This window comes from Chlorocebus sabaeus, chromosome 14 (assembly GCF_047675955.1).
Source record: "Chlorocebus sabaeus isolate Y175 chromosome 14, mChlSab1.0.hap1, whole genome shotgun sequence".
Lineage (NCBI taxonomy): Eukaryota > Metazoa > Chordata > Mammalia > Primates > Cercopithecidae > Chlorocebus > Chlorocebus sabaeus.
This window is the reverse complement of record NC_132917.1, coordinates 43,057,420-43,078,058: the sequence shown is the minus strand read 5'-3', so window position 1 is coordinate 43,078,058 and position 20,639 is coordinate 43,057,420. Positions and strand designations below refer to the sequence as shown.

The following is a 20,639-nucleotide window of genomic DNA, read 5'->3' as shown; positions in this document are numbered from 1 at the left end:
CTCCCTGCCTCTAATATTGCCCCCTTAACAATAAGAGCACTTCAGTGAAAATGGGCCCCTGACCTTATTGCTTAAACTAACCCCTCAGTGGCATTCCCTTGCATACAGAACTAGCTGCTTCACATTGTCTAGGAGGCTTTCTGTACTCTAGCCACATTTCTTCCCTAGCCTCATCTCCTGCCCTTTCCCACCTCTTAATTTTATGCTCCAGTGTTATGGGATGGCCTGTAGTTCCTCACATGGTCCATTCTGTTTCACGCCTTCATTGAGCCTTTGCTCACCTGGTTCCCCTGCCTTTGGTGGTCCTAACACATTGTCACCTCTCTTCCTCTTTGAGACTTGGGTTATCATTTATACCACTATATTGGAATTACGTGTTCATGAATTTCTTTCTCAAACTAGACTGACTATAAACTCCTTAAGGGCAGTGATCTTATTTAGCTCCTACCACATAGTAAGCAGGCAATAAGTTTTTGGGTTTTTTTATTTTTTAATCAGAACTGAGAATATGAAAAGATCTCGGCAAATGAAAGGCAGACCATAAAACTTAACAGGAAGCTAAAATTTAACAGGGATATACTTGGGCTTAAAATAAACAAACAAAGAAAACACATCTTGGCCTAAGTACTGAGTACAAAGTGGGAGAAAGATGACTCACCACCATCAGTAGACCATGTCAAAAAAGAAGGGCTGTGGTTTCAGTTGACTTTGTGCTCCATATGAGTCAACAGTGTGTTGCAACTCCAGTTCAGAACAGGGAAAGTAATAGTCCTGTGGGTTAAACCATGCAGGAGATTTGTGATCCAGCCTATGGGCCATCCTTTAAGAGAGGGTGAGGCATGTCCACAGGAAAGCAGCTAGAATAATGAGAGACAGTGACCCCATCATTTGGGGAAGGAATTAGGAATGTTTCATCTGGAGAAGACAGAGGGGACACAAAAATTGTAATCAAATGCCTAAAGAGCTATCATTGGGAGCCTCAAAATATAGCATTAGGCTAATGAGTAAAAACACAAAAAGAACTTTTTGACAATTAGATCTACTGACAATGGAATAAGCTATCTCATGAGCTCCAGGGTACCGTAGGGTTCAACCAAGAGCTTCTGGGAAGGGGTGTTACAGAGGGAAGCTTAGCCCCTGAAGGAAGTTTATACTCTTGGTCAGCTTTGAGGCTCAGTGATAAGAGGTCACTGAGTTCGTATTTATTGAATGTTGAGGAGGGGTGCCAGGAACACATCTTCTAATAGTAATTCCTTTGTACCCGTATTGGAAAAATTATACATTACCTAAATGGAAATTGTTGTGGACTAGAAGTCTGAACCTTCAAGGGCCACTCACTTATGACAGTGTTTGAAATCTGCTTATGGGAGATATCTGATGGCCTCACGCAGTGGATTCAGTCTTCATTCTGTCATGTCCTTTTGTGGAAAATTAAAGTGATTATCTCTTTCCCTTTGCTTTTTTTGCTTCTTAGTTCTGGAGAGTCTTGGCCTCTGGGAGGAAGTCAGAGGGATTATCTCAGGATCAGAGCTGATAACAGGATTCCCTTGTGCCTTCAAGGCGCCAGGCCTGCCCCAGTACCTCGAGAGCCTCACTAGACTAACCATTGCTGCAGTGTGGGCTGCAGCAGCCAAGAGTGGAGAGCGGGAGAGGGATGTCCCCATCTCTTTCTCTCAGCTGTTAGAATCTGCCTTCCCTGAAGTGCGCTCACTGACACTGGAAGCCCTCTTGGAAAAGTTCTTGTCAGCAGCCTCTGGACTTGGAGAGAAGGGTCTGCCACCCTTGCTGTGCAACATGGAAGAGAAGTTCTTATTGTTGGCCATGAAGGAAAATCACCCAGAATGCTTCTGCAAGGTAAAGTCTCCAATGTACTGACTGGCCCTTTCCATTCCCCACATTCTTTTGTGAGCCACTGGAATGGTAGGATCATGAAGGCAAGATTGAGTTTGGGCTCTACAGGAGCAATAGGAAGTAGATTCAACATCCAGTGGATAAGGACTCTTTTTGTATGGTGGTTGGCATGGCGTCATACCTAGGAGGGCACCAAGAAAAGCTTTTGATGATGGGGTATTGATGGCAGAGATTAACCAAAGACAGAGCAAACCACTTTGGGATGTTTAGGAAACAGGTCATTAAAAATTCACTGTAGAGTGTGTTAGAGGTAGTCTTTGCTGACATGGCTATTTGAGGGCAGATGGCCACCTGGGAAGCATAATCAAAAGGAAAGGGCACTGGCCTAGAAATCAAGGCATCTGGCTCCCATCCCAAGTCACTAGAGGCCGTCTGGTTAGTCATTGCATCACCCTGCCTCAGTCTCCCAAATGTATTATGGGGGAAATAAGAAGTCAGTGGGAGCCTTTTGAAAGGTAGACCTCTTGTTGATACAATTGATTATCATGTAACCTCTAGAGACGTTTCCCTGAGTATTTATTTCTCTTTTTTGTGTGTGGATTTGGCTTACACAGATACTGAAAATTCTCCACTGTATGGACCCTGGTGAGTGGCTTCCCCAGACGGAGCACTGTGTCCATCTGACCCCAAAGGAGTTCTTGATCTGGACGATGGATGTTGCTTCCAATGAAAGGTTTGCCCCTAATACCTCCTGTACAACCTTGGTAAGATGTATGGTCCCATCAGTCATTATGTAATGAACTTGCACACAGTCCTGGCCTCAGGTCTCAGGTCCTGTGTTTCATTCTAAGCCTCAGCCTAAGAGTTCTAAACTCAAGCAATAGAACGATGTCAGCGATTCGCGTTAATAACAACAAGGTGATTGCTTCCGGAGGCATTTTTGTAACCAGGAGGTAGAGATTTTCAGTGTTCACCTCTGCATGGATTACAGACTATCTGCAAAAGCCAGTGTATGAAATATGTCTGATTGTAATTTTGTGTTTTTTTGTTTATTTTTCTAGATCTGAAATTCAGAGTGTAGCTCTGAGACTTGCTTCCAAAGTCATTTCTCACCACATGCAGACATGTGTGGAGGTAAGGCTAGTTCTGATCTTGTTCTGGGACCTAGGGTTTTGTGTTCTCATTTACTCAGAAGGTGTCAGTAAAAGTGAACAGTCTCAGCAGGCAGAACCCCTGTGACATGTGTATGTAACATCTACAAAAATATTGTTCATGCTGGTTTTTCAGTTTGAGTATAACTTGAGAAGACTTCTTTGGATGCCACCTTTCTTTTCTCTTGTTTTTTGTTTTTTTTTTTTTTTGTTTTTTGTTTTTTTTTTTGGAGATGGAGTTTTGCTCTTGTTGCCCAGGCTGGAGTGCAGTGGCACAGTCTCAGCTCACTGCGACCTTTGCCTCCTGGGTTCAAGTGATTCTTCTCCTGCCTCAGCCTTCTGAGTAGCTGGGATTACAGGCATGTGCCAGCACGCCCGGATAATTTTTTGTATTTTTAGTGGAGGCAGGATTTCACCATGTTGGCCAGGCTGGTCTCGAACTCCTGACCTCAGGTGATCAACCCGCCTCGGCCTCCCAAAGTGCTGGGATTACAGATGTGGGCCACTGCGCCCAGCCTGTTTTAGGCATTTTTAAAAGTAGAGTTCATGGGGGTAACAGAACCTTCCCCCCAAAACACATATGCCCAAACCCCTTATGTTTTCCCCCATTTCTCTAGCTGGACTCTTTATTTAAAGACGCATAAGCATGTCAATTCTAAAAATATTTAGGATTGCAACCTAGTGAACTAAGTATGAAAATACATTGCTAAGGCTTAAATATTCCCCCCAGAACATGACCCAGCTGGCTCTGGGTGGAGGCCCAGATACGCCCCACCTGTTTTACATGTCCTTTGGTAGTGAAGTAGAACTAAAGTAAGAAAAACAGCTTCCTGGGAAGATGTCTTAAGACAAATACATGCCACTTAGGTGCGTACAAGAAACATAGCACCATCACAGAATCACAAGTAGAAGGCAACCAATACCACAGGAAAATTACCTGAAGATCCGGATTCCACACAGCCACACTGATGGTGGTGGCATAACATTGTGGACCCTGAGCCCTTACAATAAACGTAGCACTGATGTGTAGGTACTGCAAATACAAAGATGAACAGAGACTAGAGGTATAGTCTAATGAGAGAAAGAGAACATTAGATAATTACATTACATGCTCTAGTAGGAAGGTGTGCCAGGGCCATGGGAACCCAGAGGAAGGAGCGAGAGTTCAGAGGCTGAAGAAGACTTCATAGAGGAGATCATGAAGTTCAGAGAGCATGGGGCTGGGCAGAGATAAAACTGAGGGTAAGAATTAACAAGCACAAGCCAAGGAGATTTAAAAAAAGCCCCCAAAAAAGTCAGGTGGGGTGTAGGGAGTATAGGAATAGAGATGATTTGCTAAAAACTATAGCCCGGGGGCGGGGGGGGGGAAATGGCCAGACATGGTGACTCACACCTGTAATCCTAGCACTTTGGGAGGCCGAGACAGGCAGATCACCTAAGGTCAGGAATTCGAGACTAGCCTGACCAACAGTGAAACTCCATCTCTACCAAGAAATACAAAAATTAGATGGGCGTGGTTGTGGGCGCCTGTAATCCCGGCTACTCGGGAGGCTGGGCAGAATTGCTTGAACCTGGGAGGCGGAGATTGCAGTGATCTGAGATCATGCCACTGCACTCCAGCCTGAGCAACAGAGTAAGACCCTGTCTCAAAAATAAACAAAACAAACAAACAAAAAACACCAGATCCAGGCACGGTGGCTCACACCTGTAATGCCAGCATTTTGGGAGGCTGAGGTGGGCAGATCACCTTGAGGTCAGTAGTTTGAGACCAGCCTGGCCAACATGGCAAAACCCCATCTCTACCAAAAATTACAAAAATTAGCCAGGTGTAGTGGCATGCACCTGTAATCCCAGCTGCTCAGGAAGCTGAGGCAGGAGGATCGCTTGAACTCAGGAGGTGGAGGTTACAGTTAGCCAAGATCATCTCACTGCACTCCAGCCTGGGCAACAGAGCAAGACTCCGTCTCAAAAAAAAAGAAAAAAAAAAAAAACACCAAGTTCTAAGACAGAAGTCACCAGGCAGCCTAGCAAGACTGCCAAGGCAATATTCTTATCCAAAGCTGTTTTTAACCAGTTATTATGTCCAGTACATGAATAAAGTGATATTTAATGAAAATTGGGAATTTTCCAGGGAGAAAATAATGAACAGAACTGTAGAGAAATAGATAAAAGAAGCTCCTGGGGAAATATGAGTTTCTTGGTGCATTGGGAATTAGCATCTTCCTCAAGGTCTAATATACGCATCATGTTAGTTGCATAGATGCCCATAGATGATCAAAGGAATCATTACTTACATTTTGAACGTTTAAAGAGGTTCAGTTGATAGGAGAAGTAAAGTACATGTGGAACAACAGTCCCTGTTAGAAAATGAAAGAACAGAGTTTAAATGATGAAAACAATCCAGATGTTTATCAACTGATGAATGAGTAAGCAAAATGTAGTATATCCATACAGTGGAATATTATTTGGCCATATTATCTGATTCCATTTATAGGAAATTTCCATTTATAGGAAATGTCCTGAATTGGCAAATTGATAGAGACAGAAAGTAGATCAGTACTTACTCAGGGTTGGGGAGATGGGAGGATAGGGAAGTGATAGCTAAAGGGTGCAGAGTTTCTCTTTGTGGTGATGAAAATGTTCTGAAATTGACTGTGGTGGTGATTGCACATATCTGTAAATACACCAGAGTTCACTGCATTGGCCACTTTAAATGATTGAATTCTACAGTATGTAAACTGTATCTCGGTAAAACTGTTACTATTAAAAACAACAAGGAGCTGAAGGTTGAGTTGATCACCAATGGCCAATTATTTAATCAATCATGCTATTGCAATGAAGCTTCCTTAAAAACCCTGAAGAATGAAACGTACATAGAGCTTCTGGGTGGTGAACAGGATGCACCCACGTGCCAGGAGGGTGGCACACCCCAAAGCTCCATAGGGAAAGGAGGTCCTGTGCTTGGGATCCTTCCGGACCTCTCCCTGTGTATCTTTCTCTTAATCTGGCTGTTCATTTGTATCTTTTGGCCTTTGTAATAAACTGATAATCTAGTTTTCTAAAAAATAAAAACAACACTGCTTTGTTTAAACAATAGTGTTAGATGCTGCTTTATTTATTTATTTAGAGATAGAGTCTCATTCTATCTCCCAGGCTGGAGTGCAGTGGCGTGATCTTGGCTCACTGCAACCTCCGCCTCCTGGCTTTAAGCAGTTCCCCTGCCTCAGCCTCCTGAGTAGCTGGGATTACAGGCGTGCGCCACCATGTCCAGCTAATTTTTGTGTATTAGTGGAGACAGGGTTTCACCATGTTGGCCTGGCTGGTCCTGAACGCCTGACCTCCGGTGATGCACCTGCCTCGGCTGGGATTACAGCCATGAGCCACTGTGCCTGGCCTGTGATTCTGCTTTAAATATTTCAACAGAAACTCATAAATACTATGGCTTAAATCAGATAGAAGCAGTCCAAAGCAAATGTAGCTTGACAGTGTTGAGTCACCAGGTTCTCATACTTTGTTGTTCTGCTGTCCTAAACACATAGTTTCTATCTTAGGGCCCCACCTGGTTGCTCCAGCTTCCACCATCTTGTCCTTGTTTAGCTAGCAGGAAGGGGAAACCCAGGAAATAAAGATCATGGGCATTTATTAAGGTATGACTTGAAAGTGCACAGATACTACTTCTAGTGTCATCCCAGTCTTCAGAACTTAATCACCTGTTACTCCCAAATGCAAGAGAGACTGGGACATGTAGTTTCTAGCTGGGTGCCCATGGGCCCAGCCAAAAATCTGGGGTTCTGTTACTATAGGAGGGGCATCTGGTTATTGGTGACAACACGTTGTTATTTGCTGGACAGTCTTTCCCCACAAATTTGGTCTTTACGAGACCAAATGTATGCCAGTGTTCTCATAACCTGATTTGCATCCAGAAAGACTAAAGGAAGGCTGGGAGCAGTGGCTCATGCCTGTAATCCCAGCACTTTGGGAGGCCAAGGTGGGCAGATCACTTGAAGCCAGGAGTTTGAGACCAGCCTGACCAACATGGCGAAACCCTGTCTCATTTTAACCCTGTCTAACAAAAATTAGCCAGGTGTGGTGGCGCATACCTGTACTCTCAGCTACTTAGAAGGCTGAGACAGGAGAATCACTTTAACCCAGGAAGTGGAGGTTGCAGTGAACCAAGATTGCACCACTGTACTCCAGCCTGGGCAACAGAGCAAGATCTTGTCTCAAAAAAAAAAAAAAAAAAAAAAAAAGACTAAAACAACTTGCTGTCTAGTCATGGTGACTCCATCTTACCGAAAGACAGGTCAGGTTTTCTTCCTTGGGCATATTTCTCTCTAGTTGGAATAGAAAAGCAACTAAAAAACAACCTTCTTCCCATTGAGCTAAGAGCTAATCTGCAGGCCCAGTCTGGTGTAGGTCACCCCTAATTCCATGTCAGCCCTTGTTGCATCTTCTGAACTGATAGGTATATTTTGTGCTTTTAGAACAGGGAATTAATAGCTGCTGAGCTGAAGCAGTGGGTTCAGCTGGTCATCTTGTCCTGTGAAGACCATCTTCCTACAGAGTCGAGGCTGGCCGTCATTGAAGTCCTCACCAGTACTGCACCACTTTTCCTCACCAACCCCCATCCTATTCTTGGTAAGTGTGCTGAGACGGAAGTCTGTTCACTTAAAATATGAATAGATACTCTTGCCTAAAAAAAGGGAAGGTGAAAGATGGCAACATGAAACCTACCTTTATGTCTTTCAGATATATTCCTGCCATCTTAGTTCATGCTCTAATCATTTTCACGAACACACTCTTTTTTTTTGAGATGGGGTTTCACTCTTGTCACCCAGGCTGGAGTGCAATGGTATGATCTTGGCTCACTGCAGTCTCCACCTCCTGGGTTCAAGCAATTCTCCTCCTTCGGTCTTCCAAGTAGCTGGGATTACAGGCGTCCATCACCATGCCCAGCTAATTTTTGCGTTTTTAGTAGAGACGGGTTTTCACCATGTTGGCCAGGCTGGTCTCGAACTCCTGACCTCAGATGATCCACCCGCCTCAGCGTCCCAGAGTGCTGAGATTACAGGCATGGGCCACTGCTCCCAGACCACCAACACACAAAAACCAGCCTCTTGTTTTTCAGCCTTACCCTAAACTTTTTTCTACAAAGATCTTTCTGAAATGCAAGTCTGATAATTTCAGTCTACTGTTTAAAACCTTTGAGTGGGTTACCACTGCTTTCAGTATAAAGCCTAAACACCCTTTAGCACGGCTCACAAGGCCCTTCCTGTTCTGTCCCCTAACCCACTCCTCCTGCCTTATCCACCACTCCCTAACACAGGCCCTGTGTGTCATCAGTAGGGAACAGTTCTCTAAATTAAACAAACCACTGCTTGACTGACTTCTATTTGTCTTTCAAGACTCAGCCTAACTGTCCTTTCTTCCGGGAGGCCTATTGCAATAATCTAGGTGAGAAATGAATGGGTGAGTGTAAAGCTTTGACAGCAAGCAAGAGAGAACAGGCTCAAAAGATTTAGGAAGTAGAATCAACAGGACTTGGTGGTATTGAGGTTGATATAAAAGGAAAATTCAAGAATGACTTATAGGCATCTGGCTAAAGTAACTGGATAGGCTGCTGGTTGCATTCAATGATTTTTGTTTTAAGTTGAAGGTATCTGTATTAGTCTGTTCTCACACTGCTATAAAGAACTACCTGAGCCAGGCACAGTGGCTAACACCTGTAATCCCAACACATTGGGAGGCTGAGGCGGGTGGATCACCTGAGTTCGGGAGTTTGAGAACAGCCTGACCGACATGGAGAAACCCCGTCTCTACTAAAAATACAAAAATCAGCCAGGCATGGTGGCACGTGCCTGTAATCCCAGCTACTCGGGAGACTGAGGCAGGAGAATCGCTTGAACCTGGGAGGCGGAGGTTGTGGTGAGCCAGGACCGTGCCATTGCACTCCAGTCCGGACAACAAGCAAAACTCCATCTCAAAAAAAAAAAAAAAAAACCTACCTGAGACTGGGTAATTTATGAAGAAAAGAGGTTTAATTGACTCACAGTTCCATAGTCTTAACAGGAAGCATGGCTGCGAGGCCTCAGGAAACTTACAGTTATGGCAGAAGGTAAAAGGGAAGCAAACACCTTCTTCACATGGTGGCAGGAGAAAGAGAGAGAGAGCAGGAATATGTGCCACACACTTTAAAACCATCAGATCTCATAAGAACTCACTCACTGTCATGAGAACAGCAAGGGGGAGATCTGCCTCCGTGATCCAATCACGTCCCACCAGGCCCCGCCTCCAATTCGATATGAGATTTGGGCAATCCAGACCATATCATTTCACCCCAGGCCCCTCCTGAATCTCTTGTCCTTCTCACATTGCAAAATACAATTATCCCTTTTCAACAGTCCTCCAGTCTCAACTCATTTCAGCATCAACTCAAAAGTACACAGTCTAAAGACTCATCTGAGACAGGGTAAGTCCCTTCCACCCATGAGCCTGTAAAATCAAAAACAAGTTAGTTACTTCCAAGATACAATGGGGGTACAGGTGGTGGGTAAGTGCTCCCATTCCAAATGGGAGAGATTGGCCAAAACACAGGGGCTGCGTGCCCCATGCAAGTTCAAAACCCAGCAGGGCAGTCATTAAATCTTAAAGCTTTAAGATAAATTCCTTTGACTCCATGTCTTACATCCAGGGCATGCTGATGCAAGGGGTGGGCTCCCAAAGGCCTTGTGCAGCTCTGCCTGTGTGGCTCTAAGGGGTACAGCCCCTGTATCTGCTTTCACAGGATGGTGTTAAGTGCCTGCAGCTTTTCTAGGCACACAGTGCAAGCTGTCAGTGGACCTACCATTCTGAGGTCTGGAGGACGGTGGTCCTCTTCTCACAGCTCCACTAGGTGGTGCCCCAGTGGGGACTCTGTGTGGGGCCTCTAACCCCACATTTCCCCTTCTATATTGCCCTAATAGAGGTTCTCCATGAGGGCTCTGCTCCTGCAGCAGACTTCTGCCTGGAAATCCAAGTGTTTTCATCATCCCTCTGAAGTTTAGGCAGAGGTTCCCAAACCTCAACTCTTGCCTTTTGCACACCCACAGGCCCAACACCACATGGAAGCCACCAAGGCTTGGGATTTGCACCCTCTGAAGCAATGGCCCGAGCTGTACCTTGGCTCCTTTTAACCACAGCTGGAGCTAGAGCTGCTGGGACTCAGGGTGCCGTGTCCTGAGGCTGCACAGAGCAGCTGGGCCCTGGGCCTGATCTAAGAAACCATTTTTTCCTCCTAGGCCTCCTGGCCTTTGATGGGAGGGGCTGCTATGAAGGTCTCTGAAATGCCCTGGAGATATTTTCCCTGTCATCTTGGCTGTTAACATTCAGCTCCTCCTTTTTTTTTTTTTTTTTTTTCTTTTGAGATGGAGTTTTACTCTTGTTGCCCAGGCTGCAGTGCAGTAGCACGATCTTGGCTCACTGTAACCTCCGCTTCCTGGGTTTGAGCGATTCTCCTGCCTCAGCCTCCTCAGTAGCTGGGATTACAGGTGCCCACCACCATGCCTGGCTAATTTTTGTATTTTTAGTAGAAACAAGGTTTCACCATGTTGGCCAGGCTGGTGTTGAACTCCTGACCTCAGGCAATCCACCCATTTCGGCCTCCCAAGGTGCTGGGATTATAGGCATGAGCCACTGCACCCGGCCTTGGCTCCTCTTATGCAAATTTCTGCAGCAGGCTTGAATTTCTTCCCAGAAAATAGATTTTTCTTTTGTACCATGTGGCCAGGCTGCAAATTTTTCAGACTTTTATGTTCTGATTCCCTTTTAAATGTAAGTTCCAGTTTCAGATAATCTCTTTGTTCATGCATATGGGTATACACTTTTAGAAACAGCCAGGTCACATCTTGAATGCTTTACTGCTTACAGTTTTTTTCTGTCAGATACCCTCAGTGATCTCTCTCAAGTTCAAAGTTCCACAGATCTCTAGGGCAGGGGCAAAATACCACCAGTCTCTTTGCTAAAGCATAGTAATAGTGACCTTTACTTCGGTCCCCAATAAGTTTCTCATCTCCATCTGAGAGCACCTCAGCCTGGACTTCACTGCACATATCACTGTCAGCATTTTGGTCAAAACCATTCAACAAGTCTCTAGGAAGTTCCAAACTTTCCCACATCTTCCTGTCTTTTTCTGAGCCCTCCAAACTGTTTCAACCTCTGCCTGTTACCCAGTTCCAAAGTTGCTTCCACATTTTCAGGTGGAAATGTCTTTATAGCAGTGCTCCATTTCCAGTACCAATTTTCTGTAATAGTGCATTCTCACACTCCTATATAGAACTACCTGAGACTGGGTAATTCATCAAGAAAAGAGGTTTAATTGGCTCACAGTTCCACAGGCTTAACAGGAAGCATGGCTGGTAGGCCTCAGGAAACTTACAAGCATGGAAGAAGGCAAAGGGGAAGCAAGGCACAGCTTCCCATGGCAGAGCAGGAGAGTCAGAGAGCAGAGAGAAGGGCCACACACTTTTAAACCATCAGATCTTGTGAGAATTCACTCACTATCATGAGAACAGCAAGGGGGAAATCTGCCTTCATAATTCATTCACCTCCCACCATCCACTCCAATTCAACATGAGATTTGTGAATCCAAACCATATTAGGATCTTTGGGACGTAAAGGTGGAGATATTTTGAAATTAAATGGATGTACAGATCTTAGCTGGTTTCCAGCATGTTGTACACCTCCGTGTCTCTCCTGACTGCTACTCTGTGTGTCAAGAGTAATAGGAAAGGGCAGCATGTCAATGATGTGTAAGAACCAAGCTTGAGAAAATCCTAAGGAATTGAAAAGCATAGTTCTTTTTTTAAAAAATTTTAAATGGTGTTATTTTGTTTTTTTGTTTTGCTTTTAAGCATAGGGTTTAATAAAAGGAAAACCCAGGTTCTAAAGCCATCTTCAACCCCAGCCCTGCCCTCTCCTGCCGCGTTTAATCCCATATTAACATGCTCTGATTCTCTTCTCATCTATTAGTAGAGTTATATTTTTGTGTACCTCTTCCATGCTCAGCCCTCAAGAATCAGACATGGTCACTGCCTCCAAGAAGCTTTCAGTATAGTTGTGGAGAAAGGATTTACAGAATAAAGGAGGGAATTGTTTTTTAGATAGTGAGATTCAAATTTTAAATGTTGTAGGAGTTCGGACCAATAAAGGGTCTCATGTCCCTGTATCTCTCTAGGATACAATGTTTTCTTCAATATGGTTTTAACTTTTTTCTTCTTAGTGACTTCAGGCATTTTTCTTACAGCCAGAGAGATATATTGAGAAGGGACCTTCTGTGATTGTGATTTAATCATTAGACCCGGAGGAATAAGAGCAAAGGATGACAAACCTTAGTAAAGCTTCTCCAGTAAAGTTAATACCATTTTGCAGCACATTTTCTGGGTGACTTTAACTACTCAAACCCTAGCTCATAACAGGTAAAATGTGTATGGAATAACCTGGAATTCCTTTGTGAAATTGGGTCCTGTGCCTATAAGAACATGAAAAATAGGCGCAGTGACTCATGCCTATAAACCTAGCACTTTGGGAGGATGAGGCAGGAAGATCACTTGAACCCAGGAATTCGAGACCAGCTTGGGCAACATAGCAAGACCCTCTCTCTACAAATAATTAAAAAATTAGCCAGATGTGGTGGTGCGCACCTATAGTTCCAGCTACTCAGGAGGCTGAGGCAGGAGAATTGAACCCCAGGAGGTCGAGTGTGCAGTGTGAGCCCTTGTGCCACTGCACTCTAGCCTGGGCAACATAGTGAGACCCCATCTCAATGAAAAAAGGTACAGAATAGGTAGAAGCAAAGGACGTAAAAGTACATGAGAGGCCAGGCACAGGGGCTCATGCCTGTAATCCCAGCACTTTGGGAAGCTGAGGAGGCTGGGTCTACCTGAGGTCAGGAGTTTGAGCCTGACCAACATGGTGTGAAACCCTGTCTCTACTAAAAATACAAAATTAGCCGGGTGTGGTGGTGCATACCTGTAATCCCAGCTACTCGGGAGGCTCAGGCAGGAGAATTACTTGAACCCGGGAGGTGGAGGTTGCAGTGAGCCGGGATTGCACCATTGCACTCCAGCCTTTTAAATTATTGTTAAAGGTAGAAATTTAATAAACTGTTAGGTCTTTTGCTAGTTACATTGTCATCGGTTTTAAATAAGGCCAAGTCTCTATTATCTGGGCAACAAGAGTGAAACTTCATCTCAAAAAAAAAAAAAGAAGTACATGAGAAAAGTCAAGGGCACAGCAAAGTCATTTAAGGAAAAAGAAAAATTGAAATGGACTGAAGAGGGAAGGATTTGAAGGATATAAATGATGACCATGTTAAAAGAGGAAAATATTAAGAAAGGAAGGTATTGAACCCTTACAGAACAGCTAGAAAGGATGGAGACTGAAAGGCTGAGTAAAATTTAAAATCAGATCTGTAATGAAAAGAAGAGAACGAAACCCCAAATGGAGCCACTGTTTTATTGGTATGACTAAAGCATCAGTGACTCTGAAACCAGGTTCTCCATGTACAGATGAGGGAGAGGATAGACAAAGGGGAGTTCTTAGGGCAGGGTAGTTTCTCCATTGAAAGGATGGCGATGCTGCGTGGTGGTCTTCCATGGCTCTCCAGTGATAACCCTCCACAAGCCCAGGCCCACCCCACCTGGACCGGAGGTACCCTTTCTGGGAGGCCATGCTCACCTCTCACTTTCATCTTGAATTCTATGTCAGTTACAGCAGTCCACTTTCATTTTTCCTCTTATGAGTCACAGCCACGCAATTTTGTTCTTGACAACTCATTGCTTTGTGTTTTTGACTTTATATTCCTTTTGATTGCTCAGGACAAGATACTATCTTTTATTGTTCATTGTCCACAGCAGCACCTAGCACAGGCTGAATAGACAGATCAGTATCCAGGAGTAATAATGGCATTCAGATAGTGGACCCCCTACATACGTGGGACACAAGTTGCTGCCTTTATCATGGGTCTTTCTCTTTTTTTTTTTTTTTTTTTTTTTGGTTGGGGGCGAGGATGGAGTCTCGCTCTGTCACCAGGCTGGAGTGCAGTGGCACGATCTCAGTTCACTGCAACCTCTGCCTCCCAGGTTCAAACGATTCTCCCATCTCAGCCTCCCAAGGAGCTGGGACTACAGGCGCCTGCCATGACGCCCAGTTAATTTTTGTATTTTTAGTAGAGATGGGGTTTCACTATATTGGCCAGGATGGTCTCAATCTCTTGACCTCGTGATTCACTCACCTTAGCCTCCCAGAGTGCTGGGATTACAGGTGTGAGCCACCGTACCCAGCCTCTTTTTATTCATGCCCCCACAGCATAATCTTGATTGATGCTTCACTTTCAGAATTTATAGGCTCAGACACTTGAATCAACACTGGGCCAGTTTCTCCAAAGCAGCCTTATGCATAAAGTTTTCTTCTAGAGAATCAGGACTCAACTAGAAGAGTAGGGCACCAGGTCTTTGTCAGCTGGGCAGCATCTTCTGGAGGCCTTGCCTAGGGCTGGTTGCCTCCAGAAAGCCTATCTCCTCACCCCCAAAAAAGACATTTCCAAATCTGCTCCCTTAGGAGTCTCTCTTTGCTAATATTTGTCTAACACTCTTTCTATCTTAACAATACCCAGAAAAAAAGGAATAGCTGCAACTCATTCAGTGCTCCTCTCTTCCACCAGGGATTTGAAGCAGTATTTGCACCTGCCTGTTAATTGCATTCTAGGTAATTCAGATTCCTTTTGGTCTTCTTAGAGTTGCAGGATACACTTGCTCTCTGGAAGTGTGTCCTTACCCTTCTGCAGAGTGAGGAGCAAGCTGTTAGAGATGCAGCCACGGAAACTGTGACAACTGCCATGTCACAAGAAAATACCTGCCAGTCAACAGGTACGTCGTTCTTATCCTTTCGCATTGCCTTATTGCTGTAGGATAGGGGTTGGCACACTTTTCTATAATGAGCCAGATAGTATCTTAGGCGTTGTTGGTCATTTGGTCTCTGTCTTAACTCTGCCATTTTAGTGGGAAAGCCACAAACAGTAGGTAAACAAATGGGCATGACTGTGTTCCAATAAAATTGTACTTACAAAAATAGGCAGCTTCTCAGATTTGATCTACTAGCCATAGTTTGCTGACCCCTGCTCTAGGACATCCTAGAGAAAAATTATTTTTAAAGGTAGAGATTTAATAAACTGTTAGGTCTTTTGCTAGTTACGTTGTCATCGGTTTTAAATAAGGCCAAGTTTCTATTATCTGTGTGGTTCCATAACTCAGGAATCACAAAACCATCATTTTGTTCCTGTGTGCAAGAAAGCAACAAATGATTATGTGTACATTAAGTTTCTCTACTTTGTGTCCTAGCTGCTCATCTGATAATGACATGAACCCAGGAGGGAAGAGGGGAGTGGAAAGAAGAGCACCCTAGCTGGGTAGTCCTGAGGTCACAGCCATAGTATAAGCGGTTACAGCCCCGGGCCCGGGGTCATGTGCATGTAATGGCAAATGCTACAAAAGCAAAAAGGAACTCAGGCTGTGGGTAGAAAATGGGCTGCTGGATGGAAGAGACGGGGCAGATGGAGTAGACGTAAGATCACACCTCTGGACAAGTGGCCATCTAGGAGGATGCCTGCTTTAGTGGACTTGGATTCTCTTGGGGCTGGGTGTCAGGAAAGGTCTCTGGATCAACCGTCCCAATGAGAAGCAAGAACACTGTTTTGAGGCAAGGGATCAAAGCTGAGCAAAGAAGTTCACCTTAATAGACAACAGAATGAGAGAAGAGGAAGCCAGATAGCCTTTGTAATTGATGCAAGGCCCCACATCAGTTACTCTGGCTGGGGCTGCTTGCCAAGGCGGAACACAGGACTGTGTTCCCTGGAAGCCTCCCGAGATGTGTGAACCTTCCAGGATCTGAATCCGCAGTCTAAATGGTCTGTGCATGCTTCTCTGCCTATGTGGAAGAAGCTAGTTTTGGAATAATCTCTCAGTGATACTGCACCAGGGCAGGTTTCGCCTAGATCAGCTTTTCCTCTCAGGAGGATAGCATTTGGAACGGAGCCACAAGTGATATGCAAGCAGGCTCGCCTCAGCCCCCAACCTGCCAGACTTCCCCAATAGCTAAAATTCTGCCATTGGTAATTTATTCATTTTTCCAATTGCAGCATTTGCTTAGAAGGACACACAGAAAGCCCAGTGAGTGCTCAGTAAACATTTGTTGGATTATAATACACAGTAGATTCCGTACCCAGCCCAGCTTGATTTTCTTAAGCATAAAATATAGATCTTTTTCTTTAGACTGAAAAGTAGCTGAGGACTGAGAATTTTTTCAGGACCCTGATTTTTTTCTTTAATCAGAAGTTAGGCAACTGATTCATCAGAACAATATTGTCTTGTTTTAGGCCAGGCGCAGTGGCTCACGCCTGTAATCCCAGCACTTTGGGAGGCTGAGACGTGTGGATCACTTGCGGTCAGGAGTTCAAGACCAGCCTGGCCAATATGGTGAAACCCCATCTCTACTAAATATACAAAAATTAGCTGGCGTGGTGGTGGGCACCTGTAATCCCAGCTGCTTGGGAGGCTGAGGCAGAAGAATCTCTTGAACCCGGGATGCATAGGTTGCAGTGAGCTGAGATAGTGCCACTGTACTGCAGCCTGGGTGACAGAGCAAGACTTCGTCTCAGAAAAAAAAAAAAAGAACAATATTGTCTTGTTTTACCGTCTCTCAAGGATATCAAGTGCTGGTGGTAACTTCACATTCATTCAACATATAAGGATTTTGTAGAATCACTGCTGATGTTTTCCTCTTTGGTGTTCCACGTTAATTACCATTGAGTCTTAACTACCTTAAAAGTACATGTTGTTTCTTTTGTCCCCAAATCAGTGGTTGGCTAAATGCCACAGTAAAATAACATTATTAAGTTGTGTTAATATTTAACGTCTTCTTTGAGAAGTTAAAATTATAATGAAAAAATTAAAGTTAGTTCTCAGTTTTCCTCCAAGAAAGAAATACAACGCAAGAGCTCCACACCTCTGAGATCTCCCACTGACAGTGAGGGATGGATGCAGACGGAGCTCTGCTCTCAGACTGTCTTCTAGCAGCCTGCTGGAGGAGCTTGGGGAATTAGGAGGTGCATTCTGTGGGGTCTCTCTGGAAAGGGTCTGGAGAGTGGAGTGGGCTCAAAGGAAGGGAGAGATGTGACACAAATGAGAGCAGAACAGTCAATGCAGAAAGAGAAGTTGGAGCCAAAGCCTGGAGTTGGGGAGAACCTGGGAGCTGATTGGGCAGCAGTGAGTGGACTTCTGTGGTCAGAACACAGGCTTAGGCCAGGCAAGGAAGAGGAGCAGGAAATGAACTGAGCAAGGCAGGGGCACCCGCTTGTGGGATGGCTCAGTACCAAGCCCCGATCTCCTTCTGCAGGTAATGGGAAGCTGGAGAGGGTTTAAAGCAGGAATGAGGTGGGAAGGCACTCAGAGGAGACTGGTGTTACAGGAAACATACTTGTGGAATCTCTGCAGCAGTGTGTGAGATGGGCCAGGGCTGGGGATGAGTAAGGGGATTTATTAAGCAGGGAAATCAGCTGGGGGCTGGCAGCGACAGTCCTCTCCAGCTGCTCTCAGTAGGGATGGGGTGGAGAGGAGAGGACTGATGTGTGAGAGTACTGGTTGGGGTTTGGGTAATCTCAACATGGGGAGTGCTGCTGTGGGAGGTGGGAGAGAAGGGAAAGCATGAGGTGACTTCAGAGTTTCAAACCTATGAGGTGTCCAGGGAAAAATACCGAGGCATGCCTCTGGCACTGATGTAGAAGTCAGACCGTGGCATTCCAGGAAGTGAAACTACCAGGAAATCGGGAAAGGCAGTCAGAGGCCACAAGTCACTGTGATCCAGGACAAAGTATTCCTTAGGTCTTGGAGAGCTCGACAATAGAAATGGAGAGGGCAAAGGGAGACCTTCATCTCCTGTGGGAACAGAATAGACTGGGCTCTGTCCTGCCTTCCTCAGAACGCAGCACAGCTATCCTGGGATCTCCAGTGCTCCTTAACAGATCTTTCTTTCTGTAGAAGAGGCAAGCGTTAAATGCTTGCACTTTCTGGAACCTGTAGAAGAGTCAGGCGTTAAATGCAGTAATTCAGACTTCCTCACCCTAAGATATCGTTTTGAATAATTGGCTTTAGGTCTAGATTTGAATTAGTTAATGATTATAGAAGGCCTGGGGAAAATAATGCTATGATTAGCCGGCCCTCCTGAGAATGGATTTCTTACCTTTTTTGCCTGCTGGAATCTCCTGCACATGCTTCACCCCGCATAGGGAAGCATGAAACTCACAGCCTGTCAACAACTTTCTCCCTGCAATGTCTGAAGCACCCTCAGCCCTTAGAAGTATGGACATCAGGGAGCCCCAGCTGCAGGACCCTCTCTGCCCCTCCCTCCCCACTCTGTACCAATCATGGAGCCTGCAGAAGGGAATGGAAGAAATGACATTTCCAGGACTTAAGAGTAAAAGATTGAAATTCACAGCTAGGAGAAAAAAAATGTGTGGGCCAGACTCCAGGCAAGGCTCCGCCTTCCTCCTTTCCCTGCTCTGACTTCAGGCCTTGAAATGCTCAGGAAAGAGCTCTAATGAAAGAGCAGGAGATGCTCAAGGCTGTCTCTGCAGCTCCCCACCCTCTTCCACCAAGTGGCCACTTGGATCTGTTTTATATACCACATCGGGGATTTAATGTCAGATTTCATTTGAACAAAGCCCTCTATGTGGGAAAAACAACCTGGACAATATTTAACTTTAAATCCCGGCATTTGTATGATTCTTAAGTTAGGCAGAGTTCTGGGTGAGAGCAGCAGGGGAGGAACCCATGAAGGTACAAATTTGTGAAGCTGCCTTCAGAGGAAGAGAAGATAAGAAAGGTATCTTAGAAGGTTAGAAGGGCTAAAAGAAAGAATCCAGTGATTGGGGTTCTTCCATAGCCTTTCCTACAAGCCAGGGGGACCTGAGCCTTTTCTTTTTGTAGAGCTCTTTCACTCCGACGCAAGTAATCTGGTGTGGCTTAGCTGGAAATACTGCAGAGAGTTAGACCGAAGGACTCCAGGATGGACTTAAGGACGGCTAGATCAGGAGGTTCCCAGGCAGAACCCCATATGTTCCACTTAGCGGAGGCAGGGTGCTTCTGGGAGCTGGATGGGCCATGGGGACAGGGCAGGCAGGGGGATGGCTTTCTGGACTTCCCTCAGGCTTCTTGCTTTTCCTGGCACTGGATCTCCCTCTCTTGCTCTTTCAGCTTCAGCCACTGTTGGCCACCTAATTTAGATGGCCTGCTTCCGTTCCCGTCTCCTTTTGTAAGGCTCAGAAAACAGTTTCCGGCCAGGTGTGGTGGCTCATACGTGTAATCCTAGCACTTTGGGAAGCTGAAGTGGGCAGATGACCTGAGGCCAGGAGTTCAAGACCAGCCTGGCCAACATGGTGAAACCCCATCTCTAATAAAAATATAAAAATTAGCTGGGCATGGTGGTGTGCATCTGTAGTCCCAGTTACTCAGGAGACTGAGGCAGGAGAATTGCTTGAACCCCAGAGGTGGAGTTTTCGCAGTGATACAGTGAGCCGAGATCATACTACTGCATTCCAGCCTGGGCAACAGAGCGAGACTCCATCTCAAAAAAAAAAAAAAAACGGGATAACAGTTTCTGCTTGAGTTGATACAGGATAAGAGAAGGCATTGAGCAAGGGGTGCCATGGGTTTTGGTTCAAGAAGGATGACTTCTTGGTAGAAACTTTATTATGGAAAAATGTATATGTAAGACCTTTAAAGGGGGTAGTGGGTAGGCAAGCAGGCAGATCAGCTGTGGCTCTTTTTGTTAGAATACTGTCTCCAAGTAATTCTGGTCCCTCTCTCCTAGCAGGCCCCTTGCCCACAAAAAGTCATGTAAAACTTCTGCTTGTCCTGCCAAATATGGACATTTAGTGGGAATGCATTAAATCCCATCTTCTTGACAGCACCCCTGCCCTCCGGGATCTCCCCATTCCCTGAACCGCTGCAGCATTTGGTTATTGTATCATCACAGAGCCTTTGCTGTTTTACACTTTTATCATTTTCCCTTTCCTGTGCTTTAGTTCTCTCTTCCCAACTAGCCCTCATGAACTTAGAGACTGTTTTCTATTAGGTACACAGTGGGTGCTCAATTTGTGTTAATGGATTGACTTTTCACCACAGTCAGGTGGCAAAAGAAGCATGAGAGTACGCTTTGAAATAAGGAAACTCCGGAACAAGCAGGCAGACCCTCTCTGCTGGAACCAGCTCAAGGGGCAGCGTTTTTCACTGATTCATACCAACTAGGGTGGCAGTCTTGCTGACTCGCGCACTGTCCGGGGCTGGTAGGCTGAGTTTGCAGCCTGTAGTGTTGGGTCCCTCCTCACTCCTACCTCTGAAGTCTGGGTCTTGGATTACAGGACCAGAGAGCCAGCCTGGGGCTGCAGGGACCATGGCCCTGGGTTACCTGGGAGACACGGAAGGAGCCTCCTGTGCTTGGCATGGTGACCTGTAGAGACTGGAATAACAATGGTGTTTAGCAGGGAGGTGGAAGAAGGGAAGTAGGAGTGAGATGTAGAAAAATGAGACTCAGAGGTTAGAGAATGGA

At 45.3% G+C, this 20,639-nt stretch overlaps 1 protein-coding gene across 9 annotated transcripts in view; it reads left to right on the top strand.

The window, feature by feature from the left end:
- THADA (THADA armadillo repeat containing) overlaps window positions 1-20,639 on the top strand; it is a 351,338-nt gene that overhangs the window by 288,188 nt on the left and 42,511 nt on the right. For all 9 annotated transcript variants that reach the window (XM_073022941.1, XM_038006864.2, XM_073022942.1 and 6 more), the window contains 5 exons: window positions 1,475-1,854; window positions 2,466-2,584; window positions 2,913-2,985; window positions 7,487-7,640; window positions 14,774-14,905. In XM_073022941.1, coding sequence (XP_072879042.1) covers window positions 1,475-1,854; window positions 2,466-2,584; window positions 2,913-2,985; window positions 7,487-7,640; window positions 14,774-14,905 — 858 coding nt within the window. The remainder of the gene's footprint in view (window positions 1-1,474; window positions 1,855-2,465; window positions 2,585-2,912; window positions 2,986-7,486; window positions 7,641-14,773; window positions 14,906-20,639) is intronic.